The sequence below is a fragment of the Podarcis filfolensis genome, assembly GCF_964270895.1.
Source record: "Podarcis filfolensis genome assembly, chromosome: 8".
Classification (NCBI taxonomy): Eukaryota; Metazoa; Chordata; class Lepidosauria; order Squamata; family Lacertidae; genus Podarcis; species Podarcis filfolensis.
Genome location: NC_139611.1, coordinates 28,847,956 through 28,868,431, shown reverse-complemented (window position 1 = coordinate 28,868,431; position 20,476 = coordinate 28,847,956). Strand labels below are relative to the sequence as shown.

At 49.0% G+C, this 20,476-nt stretch overlaps 1 protein-coding gene across 1 annotated transcript; it reads right to left on the bottom strand.

Annotated features, from left to right (window-relative positions):
* Nucleotides 1-41: 41 nt before the first annotated feature.
* AARS1 (alanyl-tRNA synthetase 1) lies at nucleotides 42-19,152 on the bottom strand. The gene is made up of 21 exons (XM_083628286.1): nucleotides 18,988-19,152; nucleotides 16,774-16,936; nucleotides 15,990-16,178; nucleotides 15,016-15,161; nucleotides 13,640-13,831; nucleotides 12,556-12,700; nucleotides 11,368-11,513; nucleotides 10,639-10,747; nucleotides 10,374-10,524; nucleotides 9,618-9,742; nucleotides 8,899-9,043; nucleotides 8,405-8,583; nucleotides 7,603-7,716; nucleotides 7,033-7,239; nucleotides 5,878-6,062; nucleotides 5,477-5,585; nucleotides 5,117-5,230; nucleotides 4,749-4,868; nucleotides 4,120-4,206; nucleotides 1,705-1,818; nucleotides 42-832 (listed from the first exon to the last, which is right to left on the bottom strand). The coding sequence occupies exons 2-21, from the start codon at nucleotides 16,915-16,917 to the stop codon at nucleotides 647-649; spliced, it is 2,907 nt and encodes a 968-aa protein (XP_083484412.1). The 5' UTR covers nucleotides 16,918-16,936; nucleotides 18,988-19,152; the 3' UTR covers nucleotides 42-646.
* Between the last annotated feature and the right edge of the window lie 1,324 nt (nucleotides 19,153-20,476).

The window sequence follows — 20,476 nt, the reverse complement described above, 5'->3', positions numbered from 1 at the left end:
TTTAGCGTAACCGTTCTTTGGTTCCACAGCAACAAATGCACTTAAACACACGTCTGTTTATTTATTCAGCACTGAACCTATTCTGATCAGAAGTCCTCATGCCAGGGCAAGTCTGCCCAGGTAAGGCTTTGCTACAACAGAGGTTAACACTACGAACTGAAGAAAGGGTTTCCCAGTTACAACAAAAGACATTATAGCAGCCTTGATTGCTCACCCCCTGCACATGCTCACGTTACAGCAAACGCTTCAAGTGCTTGAGCATGGACGGAGGCGGCTGTGCAGAGCCCCCTTCAAACGGTGCAACAGGAGCAACACTGCAGAATTAAACTTTAGAATGTTAGGAAGCATGTATGTGTCCCAATGGCTGTGTGCAAAAAAAGGACACTCAGTTGGCAGCAGGCCCCTTGAGGCAGCTCAGTTATCACCGCAACAAGAGATCAGAACTTGTGCAGTCATGGGCTCTGGTGTCCTGTGATCAAGTCATTGCCTTACAGGGCCACCTTGTTTGGTTAGTGCCTGAGAGGCTGAATTTAGAAGGACAACAATGTGCAGTCTTTGTCTCCACAGACATAACGCTAAAGTAGAACTCCTAACCTATTGGCCAAGCAGACAGTTCCCTTTCTGAGTTTGCCCCACAGGCTGGGGATCAGTTCTTCAGCTCACCCAGCTTGAGCTTGGCAAAGTCTGTTGCCAACTTCAGGGCTTCTTCAAGGCAGTCGGTGTTCTTGCCGGTGGCCTGGGCAGAGAGGTCTTTCCCGCCTCCCCTGCCATCCATCAGCCCAGACACCTGTTGCACCCATTCGCTGGCCTTGAGCCCTTTGCCAACGACTTCCTGAGAAAGAACAGAGACAGCCTGCGTTAGAGTTCTGCACCTTAGTTCTGAGAGCTGCCAAGAATATACAAGATCCTGTGATGCTCAGGCTGTGCATGGAGGAGGGTGTTGTTGTCACGTGCCCCCCAGAACGGAACAACTAAACAGTGTGTTCAGAGAAGGGTGAACCAGGATAATGAGGGGTCTAGAAACCAAGTCTTATAAGGGAACAGTAGAACAGTTGGGGACTCTCCAACGCTAAGGCTTTGAGGAAGGAAAGGGACTTGCTTTCAACTGCCCCACCAGCCCCCAATAAACTTCTCTCAGAAGGGGCATGTATGCCTGCAAGTATCATCCAATTCTGCCAAGTTACAGCCTCCCTTGACTTCCCAAATAGTGAGTGGGATTCCCCACACCCCAAATGCAATCTGCCTCACACTGGTACCAAATCTGCTAACTTCCAAAGCACTTTGGATCGAGGTGAGCTGTCTTCTGAAGTGCCAACTTGGGAGTCCAAACTGAATTTTCTGTTGGTACACACTCCTTACTACAAATCTTCCAGACAAGAGGCCAGATTCTATAGGAGTAGGAAAGCTTCTGTCTTTAACACCCTCCAAGGACAAAGAATGTTGAGACCAGATGTGAGGAACCTTTCTATTTCTCCTCTAAAGGAGTCAGGGGGAAGTGGCTGGGATTGGAGGCTCCTCACAGTTGAAGAAGAGCCTATTCCTCCAGTTACCCAAATTACATCTGCTGAAATTAATGAACATGACCAAGTTTAGCCAATTAATTTCAGTGGGGCTACTCTGAGTAAAGCTTAGATAAATACCACCTTCTGCCTGGTTAGTTGGTGCCCCAAGAGTGCTAAATCCCCACTCCCATCCCAGGCCTACCTGAGGGACTTGGCATAAGCAGGTGATCTTTCCGGCTTCATTATCCACGGTGAACAGCATGGCTGCTGTCTGAGGTGAATGAGTCTTCAACAGCTTCAGAGATTCATTAAGTGCCTGCAGAAAGACACAGGTGTGGTTACAGAGAGCACGTGCTATGCACAGTCACATCCAATTCTCAGATCTTTGGGCAATTTGCAGTAGATCAGCAATTCCCTTTTTTTAATTTTTTTTATTATTAAATATTTATTGGTATTTTCAAAAAACACACAACAAACAAAAACAAACAAAAAAAAACAAAATATTCGAAACTAAACAAAAAAAATAGAAAAAACACATACAGTTTCTGATACTTATTTTCCTCAACCTTGTTTCTCAGACCTCCTCACACCTCCCCTTCTTGTATTCCAATTTAAATTGTCAATTCAGCAAGTCCTTAACTTATTTCTTCACCTTAACTTAAACATTTATTCTAACATACTGTTATTTTACTTCTTTTTTCCATTTCCTCCATTTATTTTTAACAGCCTTATTCTCACTTAGTTTAAAAAAAAAAGAAAAAAAAAACCAATTTCACCTTATTAAAATTACACATCAATACTTATACCTCATTAATTTATTCTTGAACCTTTTTCCTAAGGTCGACCAAAATTTCCCTTCCACGGTTTACCCAATTTCCTTACCACTAACAAAATATAAAACAAGCAAAGCAATGCAAATTATCCTTATGTACCCTTTGGATTCCCAACCTCCACCCACCCTTCTCCCGGTTCCAGTCCCCAACCAATATCCATCAGTCTTTATATTATTTATTTAGCCTGGAGATCTCAGGTCCGAGGCCCTTATGTCTCTCTCAGTTCCTTTCTGCCGGTCTCTTTGATAGACCTTGATGTTAAGCCCCAGGTCTCGGAGGGGCTCCGGCCCAACAGAATCGGTGTTGCTTCTAGCCAGTTCTCCATACTTAAAAGCAAAAGCAAAGCCTATGGGGTATTCCAACTCTTGTTTCAAATTTCTTTCAAATCCAAATGTCCCCACAGCTCCAGCTTCCACCTTCAACAAATTTATAATCCTCAGATCTTCAGATCTCCTCAAAAGAGGATCTCTCCATTTTCCAAATTCCCAATCAAACCAGGCTTTCCGCATCCAGTTTTTATTGTCCTTTTTCATGTCAGGCCTCATATTGTAGCTCTCCTTTGACTCCTGCAAGCCTCCATCTCCTCCTTCGTTTTCTTCAAAAAGAACATATTGCTCCATCGTGTCTACGCTTTCGGTTTCATTTATTTGTTCAGTTGAATAGGCTTCCTGTTTCAAATCCTTATCAGACTCCAAGCTGTTGTTTACTGTCCAGTGTAATAGCGCTACCTCTGTAGACAAAGCATCGTACTCATCTTGTAAGTTTCCCAAGAGAACCAGTGCTCTGTCCAATTCTGCTTGGAATTTAGACACTCCAGCCATTTTTGTAATGTAGTATCCTTGTTACCCCTCTAGGGGGATTTAATTCCTTAATCTTCCTTTCAGCTCAAAAACCAAAAGTCCAGTTATTTTGTATCAACCTTATTTTCAACAAGTTATCCCGAATAAACCAGCAAAAACAGCAGAAACAATGTTCTCTTTTTCCAGCTGACAACTAGCTGACTAGCAGCTCACTTGACAGCTGTCAAAATCTTCCATGCAACAGGCTTTCTCATCGGACGTTCCCGGGTCCAGGGGGGGGTGTAGTTTCAGCTCCCAAAATTCTTTTTATCCTCCAGAATATCCTCTTATAATGTCCAAACCGTGAGGTCAGGATCTTTAGTTAAAAAAAAAAAGCAAGAAACAGATTCTCTCGACCTTAGCTGCCCAGTCCTTTGCTTTAAGTTGTTTACAAAGAGGGGGGGGTGGACTTCCTTTTTAGCCCCTTCCCGCTCGTTCCAAATCCAAGATAAGAAATTTTTTAAAGTTCCAATCTCCGTATTACTCACGGGTTGATGTTTTAGGATCCAATCACTCTTAGAAGAAGTTGGCGCTCTCTGTCAATGGCTTGCGGCTTCACTCCGTAGGCGAGGGAGTACTCTCAGCACCACGCCTTACCCTGCCTCCGTTCCGAAGCCTTTAAAAAGGCTCCGTCGCGGATTGGGGGGGCGCAAATGGTGCCCGCCGAGTCTCTGTGTTCACAGGCATCCGCGCCTGTGATTTTAAGGGTCCCCGCTTCGCCGCAGCGGCCAGACCCAGACGCTACGGAGCCGATTCCCCCCGGAGCTCGGAGGGAATCCGCCATTAAACAGTGGCACCAACCCGGAAGTCGCCTAGATCAGCAATTCCCAGTGGTTTGACAGGAGCAACTTGCTTGCAGCCACAGCAAGTTGCGCAGGTTCCCTCCTTGCCCAATGCACCTCCGCCCCCTGTGCAAAGGGCAACGAGAAGGGATTTGGGGGATACCTTTGCAGAAGCACCACTCTCCATTTCCAGAATGACCAGTGGCTGGTTGGGGTGAGCCTCGATGAGCTGCTTCGTCTTCTCCAGAACCTGAAGGAACAAAGAGAGGTCAGGCTCAGGAACGCTGGTGATGGGAGTGGGGAAAGAAAGGGAAAGCTCCTCTCAAATGCAAAGAGATGCTTCTTTTGTGCTGCAGAGAACATAAAAACACAAGCAGCATGTCAGGCATAAGGATGCAGGGGTGTGGAAATGCACACATTGCTCTTTGGCCAAGGCAAACACTCAAAGAGTAGCTGGTGGCAACTGTAATCTGGCAAAAAGATCTGCTGTGTTTGGACTACACAGCAGGTGTATGAGAGTTGGGTGGGTTGGGTGGACCTCACAGTCTGCTCTGGTGTTCCAGGCTCTTCCCTCCAGAGAGAGGGAGGAGAAGCTGGAGCTGGGCTTAAGCAGTGGCTGGAGGCTGAAGTCACACAACAGATAGGAGCAGCCACATTTCCCTTTTAAAACAGTCTGAGCGAAGGGGACCCCCTTTCCTGATCACTGCTTGCATATACTTTCAAAAAGGGAACCCTGCCATTTCTACCCATTTCCACCCCCTTTGCCTATGACAGTGGAATGGGAGAACTCACTCGTTTCTGGATGTCTGCTTTGCAGGCACGGTCGAGGTCGTCCATCACCTTCTTCAGGGCTTTGAGGGCCTCCCGGAGTTCATCTTTCTGCCACTGGGGAATGACGGAGGTGGCCAGCACCTGCAACCAGAAGGCGGCACTGAAGCCACAGCCCACGTTTCACAAAGAACAAATAATTTGTTGTGTTCCCAGCATGTTCGGTGCGGGTCCAGATGCCTTCCACATTTAAGAACAAAAGGAGAGCCTGCTGGAATGGGCCAGTGGCCTATCTAGTCCAGCATCCTGTTAGCAGTGCTCAAGTGACCCCACTGACGAGAATTTGGGGAAAAGGGGCTGATCTTGCCTCTCCCCTTCCCCTGCTCTCGTACCTCACCAAGGTCTGCGATCTCACGCTGGACTTCTTTGTTGGGGGTGGTCTGGACCTTCACCTTGTCTTCCAGGTCAGATAGTAGCTTTTTAAGGATGTCCACTTTCCTCAGTGCCTTGGGAAGAGAAAGGGGAGTCAGGATTTTGAGGTGGAGTTGGAAAGAAACGGTGGCTTTTACTATCCCACAAGCGTAGCAGGGTCACTGCGGTGTGTGGCCTGGGGCGTGTTCTGGGGGCCAGACAGAGAAGGCTGCACAGCAGTACTTAGTGTCCAGGCCTGCAGGTCCCCACCCCATCTTTTATTTCCCCATCTCACCCACAGCTTGATCCTTGCCCACTGCACCTGCCCACCCCCTGCTCACCTTCTGTGCTTCTGCTCCTGTGACAGCCACGATGCGCCGGATGCCCTTGGCAATTGCTTCCTCGGACACAATGACAAAGTGGCCGGCGTGAGCAGAATTCTGCAAGTGCCTGTGAAAATATCAGCGACTGAGAAACACCATGGACATTTACAAGCATCTCCTGACTTGGCAACTGAGGGAGCTTGATTTCAGAGAGAGGGAGACAGATAATGGGGGTTTTGTTCTGGGAAGGAGTGAGGCAGCCTGAGCTTTGGGTACAGGCGAAGACCCCCTTCGACCCACCCTTTGCTGTGTGGAGCACGAAGGAGAACAAGCAACCCTGGGTCCACCATTTGGCAGGGCAGCTCTCTAGCTATGGATCTGGAACCCTCTTCCGTCCCAAGCCCTCCTGCCAGACTTACGTTCCCCCGCAGAACTCGACCGACGTCATGGCACCCGCACCGCTGGAGGGGTCAGCCAGCATATCATCGATGGGGATGCCGATCGAGACCACGCGCACAGGGTCAGGGTACGTCTCATCAAACACTGCACGGAGGCCCTGGATGGCTTTGGCAGCTGCCAAGGGACAGTCTTTGGCATACACGACCTGGGGAGCAGACCACAGAAGTTAACAGAAGTTAAGGGCAAACAAGAGCACAGGTAGAGTCTTGCTGGATCAGACCGCAGGCTGGTCTAAAACAAACATATGCACAGGTAAAAAGCAGGTAAATGAAGCATGCGGGGATAATACTGTTGCACCTCATAGGATTGCTGTAAGGATCGATGAGATAATATAATGGGGAAATCAGAAGATAAATGCCATATTTTATTATTCAGGCATTTGCTCTGTTGCGAAAAGCCCATGCCACAAGTGGGTTTCCAGTGGGTTTCTGGCTCAAAGAAGGAGCATTCTTTGGAAGTCTCCAAGAACAGGACCTGGAAGTTCTCAGCATCCTCAAAACAGAGGTAGGGAACCTTTTTCACCCAAGGGGCTACATTGCCTTTTAGCAATCTTCCAGAGGCCACAAGGCAGCAATGGGTGGGGCCAGAGGAAGAAGAGTTTGGATTTGATATCCCACTTTATCGCTACCCGAAGGAGTCTCAAAGCGGCTAACTTTCTCCTTTCCCTTCCTCCCCCACAACAAACACTCTGTGAGGTGAGTGGGGCTGAAAGACTTCAGAGAAGTGTGACTGGCCCAAGGTCACCCAGCAGCTGCATGTGGAGGAGCGGAGACGCAAAACCAGTTCACCAGATTATGAGTCTACCACTCTTAATCACTACACCAAGCTGACTCTCAGGAAAGAATGGGCAGTGAAGTGAACACAAATTTTACCTCCGTGCAGGAGGCTGATTTCTACACATCTTCCTCTCCACCCAGGGAAGCAGGAGTCTTGGTCAAGGAGAACCATTTCAGCCAGGTGAAGACACCCCAAGAGAGGGCAAAGCAGGACTGGGGAGGGTCCCAAAGGCCAGCTACGGAGGCCAAGAGGGCTGCATTTTGTGCCTGGGCCCAATGTTTCCCACCCATGAGAGAGACAAGCATGCACGCACCAGCCAGACCAAGTTCCCCTCCTACCTTGGCTTCCTGAATCATCTGATTCGCAATTTCTTCCGCCTTCTTGATTTCCTGGGTGGACATGGCTCCCTTGGCTGTGAAATCAAAGCGCAGCCTGTCTGGAGCCACCAAGGAGCCTCGCTGGTCGGCCTCCCCCAGCACAGCGCGTAAGGCAAAGTTGAGGATGTGGGTGGCTGTGTGGTTGCTCATGATGGGCCGCCGCCTGGGCTGTGGGGGGAGGAAGAGACGAAGGTGAGCAGAGAAGGGAGGAGGAAAGAGGAGGCCGTTCCCCCTCCACTAGTGGCTAAAAGCAGCGGGGACCAGATTGTGGCCCACCCACCAGCTTTGTTCAGGGCTGTGGATTTGTGGAACAAGATGGGAGGCGGCCCACTCAATATTTGCATTCAATATCCAGGATGATTTTTCTTGCTTCTTTTGTTTCTTATATTTTATTTTATTGCACCACAATTTGGAATGCAATAAAACTCAGCACATAAGAAGCAATTAAGAATGTAATGAATGACTGAATGCACAGAAAGGGTGAGATTTTAGTCTGAAACGCCTTTGATATCAAATGCACAAGCCACTCACCTCATCAACGTACAACCGCACAGTGTCTCCCACCTTCAGGCTCCCATAGACGGTGCCCACGTGCAACACATAACCTCCGCGCACTTGGACATTCTTCACTGTGAACTCTGTCTTCTGAAAAAACCAAAGGTAGACAAGAGCCGATGATTGGCAAAGGCAGGAATGGGAGCCCAAGGCCAGGCCAGTGTGGCTCTTTCTTCCCACCAAGCACCACCAGCAGAGATGCACTGGATTTTAAATGCTTATGATCACGCTGCTTCTCCATCACAAGTCTACAAACCAACTCATGAAAGTAAAAAAAATCAGTGACATTATAAAAATATCATGTGAAAACTTACTATGCTTACAAAAGCGTAAAAGAAAAAGAAAGCAGACGTAAAAATGAAAGCAACAATCAACCAAAGAGCAGGACATGGTTTTCAAAAGGGGAAAGAGCAGAAGCTGCACTTGTAAGCACCAGAAATCCTGGTGAAGATGTTCTTGCCTCGGCATCTAGAGGTTGACTGCGCTGGCAACCTCACACGCTTGGAGCACATTCAACACATGAGGTGCCGACACATTGATGGATCTCTCCATGGTCACCATCTCTCCATCTCGAACAACTGACAGACTTTCCAGACCAGGCAGGTTTAACAAGGGACAGATATAGGGAAGGTTGGAGTGCTAGAGCACTGCGATCCTCCACCACTATTCTGGGGCAAAATAAGGCAACATGCCACCAATTTCAAAAGCCCCCAAAGCCCTTCCCACCACCGGACTCCAAGCCCCAAGACTCCCAAGCAGGCCCGCGAGCCCAACGTACATCCTCACTGCCTTCGTCCTCCTTGACAAGGTAGCCCTCGTCGTACGTCTGCCCGCCCTGCTCAGCGTAGAAGCAGGTGTGGTCCAAGACAACCCCGCACTCTTGGCCCGTGGACACCTCCTCCACAAAGGCCTTGTCCCGGCGGAGGGCTTTGACGGTGGCCACCGCACCACTGAACTCTGCACGTCAGAAAAGAAAAGTGGGAGTTAGCAAAGCAAGAGCCTCTTGCCTGTACCATGACCCTTCCCCTTATAAACAGTCACAAAATTCAACAGAGAAGAAAATTCTGAACCGAAATCTCCTAATGTCAACTTACTCACAAAAAAATTAATAACAAAAAAACCTATCATTTCAACATTAAGCTTTTTGGTTCACATTCCTCAATTATTAATGGGTTTTAGGTATAAAAAATATTGACAAGCAAGTTCCTTCTGACATGTTCCAACGCATCAAAAAACAATGTGCTGGACGAGAGGGAGCTACTTAGAACCCACCATAACTGCCACTGGGGTCCGATGTGTAGTTGTATTTCAGAGAGTCATCTGTGGCCTCCAAGCCCTTGGACCGGAGTTCTTCAATGGCGTAGATGTCCAGCATGATGAGATCTTCATCGCCACCTCCCTTGCCCTGAGACTTGAGCTGGGAATGTAAGCAAATCGAGGGTGAAAAGCAGGCCAAGAAGCCCTCGGCATAAAAGCAACCACCTCAGGTACGGGCAACCTGTGGGCCACCAGATGTTATTCAACACCAAAACCCATCAGCCCCAGCCAGCATGGGCAGCGGTCAGGAATAACGAAGATCTGAAGGGCACACGGTTGGGGAAGGCTGAGCCCAAAGCTGCCTACCTTGGCAGGCAGCTGCCTTCCTCAAGGTCCCAGGCCAAGATCTCTCACAGCCTTTTTATCCAAGCAATGTCCTGCCACCCTTCCTGGCTTTTGAGGATATGAATTGCCTGCTACAAGTGGTGCTATCACCCGCCCTTTCCTGTGCAAAGCTGACCAGTGGAAGCTACAATAGAAGGTAGTAATAGCAGGAATAGAAGTGCCTTGTGTGGAGCGACTAAGAAATCAAAGGGCCAACTGGACAACCAAAACCCGATGCAACTGAGTGGACAGATGCCTGCCTGGCTCTGCTTGTGCCTCTAGTTGTCTACATATGTTTATCTGCGTCAATACGTATACTGTGTTCAGAGTTGGCGATGGCCAAGCCCTACCTGGGCAGACTTCCTCTCCTCCTCAAAACCCTCCATGTCCACCTTCAAGCCTTTCTCTTCCGCAATGAGGCCGGTCAGATCCACAGGGAAACCGTAGGTGTCGTAGAGCAACCACGCAGTGTCTCCTGGAGGAGGAAGAGAATTGCAGAAGAGTTAAAGCTGCAGCACAGCTTCTGATCAGCTCATGCTCCCTCTTGTGGGGTTTCTGCAGGTCTCATTACTAGCAAGCCACAGCTGCCCTGCCTTCCTGGCCAAGCGCCCATTTCTCTTCACTGCTGACTCCTTAAGCCTTCAGGTAGACCAGGGCAACTCGAGCAAGGAACTTGTTTCACTTGGGAAGAGGTTTGGATAAGGAAAGGAACAAAGAGCAGGAGAAGCAGCCACTGTCTCCTCTCCTCCAAAATTCTGTGCAAGAGAGAAAGAGGGGAATGATTCTCTCCCATTAATCTGCTCCGTGCAAACACACAGGGCTGGGGGAAACAGGCAAAGCCTTGCCCTCACTTGGCCCCACAAGGGAAAGGAGGGTTGTCCTCTTGTGGCCTGGCCCAGCTCTGCACTGTAAGCGGGACCTGTTTCTCTCCCTCCTTCAAACCACCACCTTCTACTTAATTCATCACAATGCTTGCAGTGAGAAATGGGTATTCTCCTCCAGCCCCACCCAGTCAATGAGTTGAATTTCCCAAGCAGCAGGCGGCTTGGCTCACTTCCTAGCATCAAAGCCATTTCCACACAGGGGTTGCTGGCCTTGGGCCATACCAGGAATAGTCTTGCCGTCTCCCAAGCTCTGAATCTTCCTGTCGAGGATGCGGCGCCCTCTGTTGAGTGTCTTCAGGAACTGCACCTCCTCTTCGTTGATGATGTCTTTCACCATCTCAGGGTCTTTCTTCAGCTCAGGGAAGGCATTGCCCTGAGAGGAACAGGAGCTGTTAGCTAAGCGAAAGCAGCTCCCTGCCTCTCTCCCTCCCTCCCAAAACCTGGAAGCTTCAAAGGCAAAGGAAAGGGGACAGGACTACAGATTTACCAGGGACTGCACCACCACGTCCACCAGGCTGGCAAAGAATCCCTTGGGGGCGTTGAGTTTCTCATGGGCGTAGCGCACAGCACGTCGGAGGATGCGCCTCAGAACATACCTATGCAAGGGGAGCAGACGGCAGAGGCTGGTCTTAGTGGCGCCCTACACTCTGGAAAACACCTCAGGGACCCCCCAACTTTTCACAGCACAAAGGACTCTGCCCACTCGTCCTGGGCCTCTAACCCTTGTTTCGCAAACCTGGGTCCCAGCTGTTGTGGGATCACAACTCCCATCATTCATGGCCACTGGTCCCTGCTAGGGATGATGGGAGTTGTACTTCAACAACAGCCAGAGGACCCAAGTTTGAGAAACACAATGTGAATCCACATTGTGGATCCAGTCCTTCCTGACAAGACCAAGGGCTCCTAACACGTCTTTTTGTCATCTTCAGACAGCTGACCCGTGTCAGTGCAACCCTATTCCCACAAGACAACAGGCCAGATTAGGGTTCCCAGGTCAGACAATGTGGCAACAGAAGGGAATGGCTGGGGTGCTAAAGATGGGGAAACGGAAGGCAGCCGCCTCCCACATTGGCCACTCAAGGCAGTTTCCTCAATCTGCCTATTGGCAGGGCTGGTCCTGACTGTGACTTTCAACCCTAATCAGCTTAGCCACAGATGCTACATCCTTTCTTACCCAGCCCCTCACCACAAAGCTCCACACAGCCCACTCTCTCACCCCCTGCCGGTGTTATCAGGCCTTCCACCATCTGAAAGAGCCACTGTGATGGTTCGGGCGTGGTCAGCCAAGACACGATAGGCCATATCTATGCCATCAGCATCATCCTCCCCGACTTGCCCGGTGTAGGGCCTGCAGCCAGTGCCCTACAAGGAAGAAGGCATGTAGGTGACGCCCAAGAGATGGAAGAGAAATGAAATGGTTAAGGAATCAGAGCAGGTCTTGGAGATTACAGGCATTACAGGTTTTTCTTCTAAGATTCTCTGACCCTTTGCTTATTACTGTTAGTCACCTCATAATCAAGCTTCTCTGGGCAATGGGCAATGAAATTAAAATTACACGTCTGACAGAACCCCATGTCAAATAGTAGCATAAAAATTATTTTTAAAAAAACCCAAACCACCAGTATCAGGGTAGAGATTAAGACAAATGCAGCCACAATCATCTAACAGAGAGCTACAAAATCATCCTCTCTGAGCAGCAGTGGGATATCTTTAACCTACAAGGCTAGAGTTGGCCCATGAGGCTGCTTCGGCCAAGCCACAACACCCACCTGAGACCTGGCATCAAATGAAGGCAGGTAAAGACATGCATCGCTGCAGAGCGCCGGGTTTGCAGGCACCACTGATCAGCTGAATGCCTCCTGTCACCTGCTGCCACTGTGATGCCAGGTGACTGACCCTGCCCAGCTGTCAAGTTGGCCCGTTTGGGGCAGGAGAGGTAAGGCTCCAGCCCACCAGCCAGATCCAGCTCCCCACTTCAATTACAGAGGTAAAGCATACAATGTAATGCCACCAGGAACTGGAGAAACTGAGGTGTTAGTATAAATTTTAGAAGATCTGCATGTATTAAAAAGCACTGAAAGGACCCTGAAATGGCTGATGGGACTTGGGAAGCATCTAGAGGGAAGCAGGTTTAGTGCTGGAGTTCCTTCTACCTCACTGCTCTAGCTGCCAATACCTGATGCAGAAACAGCAGCAGCAAAGGTCAGTCAGCCACACGAGAGCTACCAGAAGGAAAGCTACCAGAAGGCAGATAAGAAAACGCTGTGAGTTGTGAAACTCAGTGGGAGGAAGGTGAATGTTGTTATGTCCCTAAGCCAGGAGGGCCTCAGGGCAGCGAGATGCACTCCATCTAGAGAGAATCCACATATTGACAGATTTGCTCGCAGCACATCTGGGCAGGTACCTTCTGGATAGCTTCAAAGTAGGGCACGAAGAGATCTGTGTCGTAGTTGGACATCTTGTTCTGAAGCACCGACACCAACCTCTCCAGACCCATGCCCGTGTCAATGCTCTTCTTGGGAAGAGGTTTCAGGGTCCCATCAGCCTCTCTGGTACAGGAGAGAGGAGAAAAAACACTCCATTATTCACACAGAATAATGCAAACAGAGGACTGGTTCAGATGCTCACGTGTCCAAGCTTAATAAGCAGAGAGGTGAATGAGCCTTTCGCCTGCACTCTCACCCCATTCGCTCAAGCATGGAAATGGATCAAAGCATCTTCCCTGATGACAGTTTCCCATTTCATCCAAACCAGGAATTTACTCTTAACGGTTCTGGAACAAACCTGGAGATCAACCCAAGCTCAAACCATGTCTTTGTATCTAGGCTTGTTCTAAAGCTGCTCATCATAGTTTTCCTGGTTTGGATGAAGAGATCCACAACCAATTAAAGTAACAAAAAGTAGAGCGCAAATGGGAGCTTCTCTGGTTTCGAAGCATCCTGTCACAGCCTTTGCAGAAAAAAGCAACACAGAACCCTCCCTCACACAACCAACCAGTATATGGTTGTCCTACTGTACTGATTGAGGAGAAGCTGTTTTCTCAGACATTATTTATATATCATTTTGGAATCTGTCCCTAGCATCTGCTGTACTGCTGCAAAGATCAGGACAAAATTCTTAGGAATGAAGGGTGAGGAATAAATAGCCATGATCCAGGCCACTATGCTCAACACCTAAATCTGTGAAGACAGGAAAGTTTCCTCACTGGATGTGGAGTCCATGCAAAGCAGGGGGAGAGGTAACACACCACAGGTGAAAGGCATAAAAGGGAAAGAGGAAGCTGCCTTGAACAGTGTCAGACCACGGGTCCGCCGCGAGTCCCTGGAAACATCTTTTTTCTGGGGACTGGTGGTGGCTCTCTGGGTTTTCTTTTGCAACCCCACCTGGTAATGCCAAGGATTGAACCTGGGACCTTTTGTATGAAAAGCACCTGCTCTGCTACTGCACTGTCACTGTGCTATAGGAAAGGAAAACAATTCTTGAAGCACCTGTTATATTGTATGAACACCAGGTTCCAGATCTCCAGCACGTTGGGATCATCTTGATTGACGAGATGGGCAGCATCCCGGTCTCCGATTCGGTCGTAGTGCATCTCGCTGCAAGGTCCACATGGCCCTGTGTCTCCCATTTCCCAGAAGTTATCCTTCATGCTGCCCGGAAGAATCCTACTCTCCGCCAAACTGCAAAGAAGGAAATGGCCAGTGATGCAAGGAATTCCACAAGTTACAGGTTCCTTGAACAGGCAACATACGAGCCATTTGAACTCTTTGACTTGCCCAGGTAACACCATCTGAAAAAGTACCACCATCAGCTTCATCACGTTAATGAACCTACAACTCTGGCTGCATGCGGAGGCCACACTAAACTATGGCTTAGCAAGATGCAAACAAGCCTAGCCTTCTCCCAGACTCATGCCCCTGCTCCTCGGTCAAGAAGAAAAAAACCCAAAAACACTTTTGATTGACCTCCGTTTGTTGTGTCTGAACCTTAAAAACTATGGTTAATCTTAACTATTAGTTTAAAATCATGGTTTAGGAAGTTGCCTTGTTTAAACTAACTACAGTTAAGATTAACCCATAGTTGTAGGTCCAGACAACATGCCAAGCTGCAGCTAATCTGAAATGAAGGTGAAAGCTTCCAAACTCCTCCTCCAGGCCACATGGGGAAAGATTAGGCTCATTCACAACCTTGCTCAATCAAAGTTAAGCATGAAGTCCAAACACAGCCACTGACTAGAAGAGAGAAGCATAGACGCATGGAACTGTTGAGTTGGAAGCAGACCCAAGGGTCATCTGGTCCAAGTCCCTGCAATGCAGGTATCTCAGCTAAAGAATCCCTGACAGATAGCCATCCAACCTGTTGAACAGCTCTTACTGTCAGAAAGTTATTCTTAACCTTTGATTCCATTGGCTCAGTTCCCCACCCCCCTTTCTAGAGTAACAGAAAGCCAGCTTGCTCCATCTTCTAAGTGACAGCCCTTCAGATATTTGAAGATGGCTCTCATGTCACTTCTCAGCCTCCTCATCTTCAGGCTAAACATACCCAGCTCCCTCAACCATCCTCATAAAGCTCATTTTCCAAACCCTGTATCATATTGGTTGCCCTTGAAATTAAGGTCATGGCAACGCTTGGAGACATCAAAAAGCATCTTATAAATAGGATTTCTGGATTTCTGCTTAAGCCCCAATACATTTTCTTTGCCCACTTTGTTTTTGTGTGTGTGTGGAAGACACCAAAGAAATCCTGGGATCATCCTGATGGCCCCTTCTCTTGCCATTCAGGGAGTGGGTGTCGAGTGCAATTCCCAGTCTTCAAGACACATAAAGGCAGCTCTTCCTGTATCCTTTGGATGTCCCAAACTCACCCTAGATCCAGCCAGATTTGCTTGCAATCCAAGTCTGGTTGCAGGCCAGCGGCTTCATTCCCACCAAAGTATGTGACATATAGCCGCTCAATGGGGATGCCAAACTCTTTGGTGAGCAGGTCCAGGGCAAACTTGCAAGCCAGCTCCTGAGTGGAAGAAAAAAACAGGGATGGGAAGGTCTTGACATGGAGAATGACATACTAACTTCTTTGACAAGTTTCAGATATGAGCCTTAAATTCTACAGCAGCCGCTGCCAGCCAGAACACTGAATCAGCGATGCTCCTGTTCCTACAGTGGCTAATCAGATGCTTGTAGGAAACCAGGAAGCAGGTTTCGGGCACCACTTCCCATTGTAGGTTGGTGACACACATGGCAATATTCCTCCACTGAAAATATTCTCTATTAAAGGGGCAAGTTGTTAGCCTAGCGTTCCTCCTGATGTGCTAGTTTTCTATGCACAAGGATTGTTTTCCCCCCTTTATGTGGAAGTATTCAACCATGTATGTAAGCCTACACCTAGATCCTCAAGTAATACAGCCCAGATATTGATCATACCAGAGAAAAGAACTTGCAGCTGCTGTGCAGGAGACTGAGGCTGGGTAGGGTGAGCTGCCCAGGATTTCTAAGGGGAAGGAGGCCACTGGAAGGGCAGTATCTATGCACTGTAGTTCCCTGTCTACCCCCAACTCTTACCTTCTTCCTCTCACTGGCCACCACCCACTCATTAAGGCCCCACATTTTTCTTTGCCCTCTGCTACTCCAACTGTTACCAAACCATTCCTAATTCTGCCATAACAAACATTTCAACCAGCATAACCTCTAGATGTATGATCTGCCAGCAGCAGCAGCAGCAGCAGCAGCAGCAGCAGCAGAGCGTGAATGGCTTTAATTTTAAAATATGCACATTTGCCAAACATTTTACCAGCTGGTTACCTGCGTTTGTACAGGCAAAGGCCACTGGCAATGCCCTCACCTTGAAATAATCTCCAAAAGACCAGGAGCCCAGCATCTCAAAGAAAGTGTGGTGGTAGACGTCCTTGCCAACGTCGTCCAGGTCATTGTGCTTCCCGCCAGCCCGGATGCACTTCTGAGTGTTGGCCGCTCGGGTCAGCTTTGCCATGGGGTGAGAGGGGTCAATTGTGTTGAGGAAGATGGGCTTGAACTGGGAGAGAAGGAAGAAGAAGAAGACTGCCTTCAGCTCAGCCTCTAGGCAGAAGAGGGACTTCAGGCAAACATGCCAACAGGGACCCAAGAGATCAAATGGCACTTTTGTCTGCTTCAAACCTACAGATGATCAGTGCCATTGGTCGACCCCCTAGTCCTAGGCATGTAAAAGGGAATGGGTGGCGCTGTGGTCTAAACCACTGAGCCTTTCAAGCTTGTTGATTGGAAGGTCAGCGGTTCAAATCTGTGTGACGGACTGAAGTCCCATTGCTCTGTCCCAGCTTCTACCAACCTAGCAGTTTGAAAGCATACCAGCGAGAGTAGATAAATAGGTACTGCAATAGGGAGGTAAACAGCGTTACCATGCCCTCTGGCACTCTTCAGTGTCCCACTGCACCAGAAGTCATGCCGGCAACATGACCCGGAAAGGCTGCCTGCAGACAAACGCTGGTTCCCTTGGCTTGTACCCCATAGTCTAGTTTGACTGAACTAGTTTGACTTAACTGTCCAGGCGTCTTTTACCTTTACCTAAGACAGGGGAGGAAACTTTCTCCAAACCATTCATAATTCTGCAAACGTTTGTCGTGTCTGACCTGATTCATGCCGGCGTTGGCAAAGAGCAGAGTCGGGTCATCCATGGGGATGGTGGCTGAGGAGTGCACATAGGTGTGCTGGTTCTCCACAAAGAAGTTGATGAACCGTTGGCGGATCTCACTGGCTGTTAACGTCACCTCCATCTTGGGATCACCACTCACACTGGGGAGAACAAAAAAAGGGGGTGGGGAGAGAAAGAAAGCACTTCAAGGCAATGCTGAAAATCTTGTATAAAACACCAGCTGGAGCAGCTCAAGTTAGAATTCAGATCTCAGCAGTTGCCACCAAAGACATCCTCCAATGGCTTCTGGCTTGAAGGTGCAACCCTGACACAATTCAAGGCAGCCTGGCCATCAGTCACCAGACAGCTTGGCTCCTAGATACACTGGAAGAGGGGAGGTTTGCCCCATGTTAATCTCTAAGGTCAACTAAAAGCCCTCAAATCATACCCGAACAGCTTAGTCCAGCCTCAGGCAGTGCTGCTTATGAATTTACATAGGCCTCATCTGCAGTATACATTTAAAGTAGTCTCATATTAACAACACATGACTTCTCCCAAAGAATTCTGGGAACTGTAGTTTGTTAAGGGTGCTAAGAGTCGCTTGATCCATCTTCCCCTCACAACAATCACCGGAGTAGTTTAACAATCAGCCCCTCTTCCCAGAGAACTCTGGGAAATGTAGTTCTGTGAGGGGAATGTGGTCTAAGATCTCTCAACACCCTTAACGAACTACAGCTCCCACAATCGTTTGGGAGGAAGCCATGACTTCCCATAAAGTGATAAGACATCACTTTAAACGTATAGTGCAAACATAAACGTATTGTCTATTCCCTATTTTCTTTGTAAAAACCACTATGGGAGAGCAGTTCTCCAGCCCAGAGAACAAAAAAACAGCAATTGGCCTATGGCAGCTGCAAGGCCTTGGTAAGGAAGTCCCTTCTACTCAGACACCCCTGGCTGCTTCTTGCACCCTTTTGCCACATTCATAATGCTGCCACCACACATCTGACTTCTGTGTAGCAAGAGGGCCAGCCATAAGCAGCTATGGGGAAGGGAATAGCTATCTGGAAGAGGGACAGAGAAAACAGATCTCACCCTTGATCTCTGCTGCAATCTGGCAAATACAAGGAAAGCTAAACAACTCTCCAGGCTATCCCAGAACCACCCACAAGGTGCCTGCAGAACTGACATAAAGGTCTGGGCTTGGAGGGGAAGGTGAATTCATAGCCAGGCTTATCAGCTAAATACAGAGTTGGAAAATTCCTTCCAATACTAAAATCAGGCATGAACAAAACTCACCCATAAAATCCTTCTACAGAAGCACATTAGCACTACCTTATCTCTGTGAGGAAAACTACTACCCTACTTCCAATTCTTACAGGGAATTCATGAAGGAAAATAAGAGAGACCAGAGCCTGCGCAAGGCAAACAAATGACCCCCAACCACAGTGGACCACAAGACAGATGCCAGAATAAAAAACCTTAATTTACCAGGTGAATACAGATGACCAGGCGCCCCGCATCAAAATCTAACCGCAGCACCACCACGTCAAAACTCGGCAACCTAGTTGCCTCCATTGGCACATCAAGAGCAAGGTGGATCCTGATGTCTCACCGCTTCCCTAGAGATCTGACCCAGGTGCACAAGTGCAGCTAGACTCTCCTTGCTGTGCTGGCAGGAGAAGGGAAGTGGGACAGCTTGCCAAAGGGTAGGTGTGTCAGAGGCGATGCCCTGGTGACTTTTTGCCTTTTTGACAAAGACCGCCTTTGCCAACTGGGCGCTGGGGATGATGGGAGTTGTAGTCCAGAAAAAGAAATCAGGGTCAGAGTTAGCAAAAACCAGACAAATGCATAATTTCTCTCTCTGTTTTTGTGAGTGTGTGTGTGTGTGTGTGTATATATATATATATATATATATATGGTGAACACACACACACCCTCCTCCCTGACACCACAGAATGAAGTCACTGCTGGCTTCAGAGACCCCATCCCACGAGCCAGACAGCTGTGCCTCAACTCAGGGCTGTCACCCCACGCCAGAACCATGAACCAGACTCCCAGAATTCGTCGCGGCTGTGGCCCTCAGACAGCCCCAGCTGGCGGCGGGCAGCGCTGCCTTCCTAAAAGTGGAGAAGGATGAAAAAGCCCCCTCAGCCCCCAGCCAGCGCCCTCTCCCTCTTCAGCCCCCCTTCCAGCCCAAACGCCTCCGCACCTTTCCTGCCGCTCTCCAGTCAACCTTTCCACGCGGAGCCGGAGCGACGCTCTTCCACTGCACACCCAAAACTGCTGCAGGGTTTTTTTCCTTCCCTTAATCCCGCCCACCCCGTCGGCCAATGAGGCTCAATAGCCGGGCTGCGGTTGCTCAACGCAGCTGCCCGTCAACGTCACGAAGCGCGGCGCTGGCGAGGCGCGAGGGCTGATGCAACGGCTCTGAAACCGCAGTCACGTGGCTCCCCGGGAATGGGCTGAAGGCGGCGAGGAGGCCGCCATTGTGGGCAGGACGGTCCCGGCTGAGGGGTGTGACCGAGGGGTGTAAAGCAAGACGTCGCGGGTGGAGGCTGTTCCCACTGCGTCTCCTCCCTGATATATAGGAAGGCTACATGTCTGAGTGGATCTTTCTCCTCCTCTCCTCTGCACCCTCCAAATCAGCTCTGCAGGGTTGAGAGACCTCCCAGAGAAGATTTTGGGAGTGCACAGGAGCAGGAGGGCTGCTGGTCCCTTCCAACTCTAAAATTCTGTGTGATTCCTAGGGTGTGTTGTGCAAAGATAGGGCAGGTCCACGAGAGCATCCCAAAAGGTCCCTTGGTTCTCCTCAGAGCACTGCTGAGGTGCATCATGCTCACCAGAGGGCGTCCTTGCCCTGTTTGAATAAAGCAGGAGAAAGCAGAATTTCTAGCATAAGCCCCCCAGACTGTTGATATGGGCACATATCAGGTACCCAAGTGGCGTTGGCACTTCCTCATTCATATGCTTTAAAACGTTTGTTGACTTTGGGTAGGAGATGCTGTGAAATCCCGAGTGCAAAAAACTGTCCAAAGTTGGTTTGGGGGGCACTGCCTCCCCCTGTTCTTTTCCTTTGATTTCAGTTGTTCACCAGAATAAGAACGGAATGTGGTTGCTTCATGCCCAGCCAAGCCCTTCAGATTCAGATCTCAGCCTGGGACTGATCCGTCCAGCGCGTTTCATGCACTTGCAGCAGTGTAGGGCAGGACGCCTTTGCTAGCTCTCTTCATGACCTGGGTTTGTCCTTGCTCCTGCAGAAAGCCTGCGTGTATCAGGCAATTCTTTGCTGATTGGAATGCAGAGCGGGAGAAAAGTTTCAGTGCTAAATGAGTGTTTGGACATGGAGGATGCCTCTATTGCGGAACTCACAACACAAAAGCTCAGAGGCTTCACCTTGGGAATGACAGAAGGCCTTTGGGAGGAGAGGAATTGATCTGGTCTCTTTAAAACGCATTCTGGGATTCACTGTGAGGGTCGGTGCTCACCAGCCCTTTACTTCTAATGGAAATCCATTTGCTTTAGGACCACCATTTCCTGACAGAAAACATACACAGCTGGCTATGAAAGGAGGACAATCTTTATACATTGAGAGACTTTAGGGTCATCCACACTTCCATTTGCCCCACAATTTCTTCTGTTTGGTTTCTAGGCAGGGGTCTGAGAGGTTTTTCTTTCGTCCCATTGCTTTCCTTGGGAAA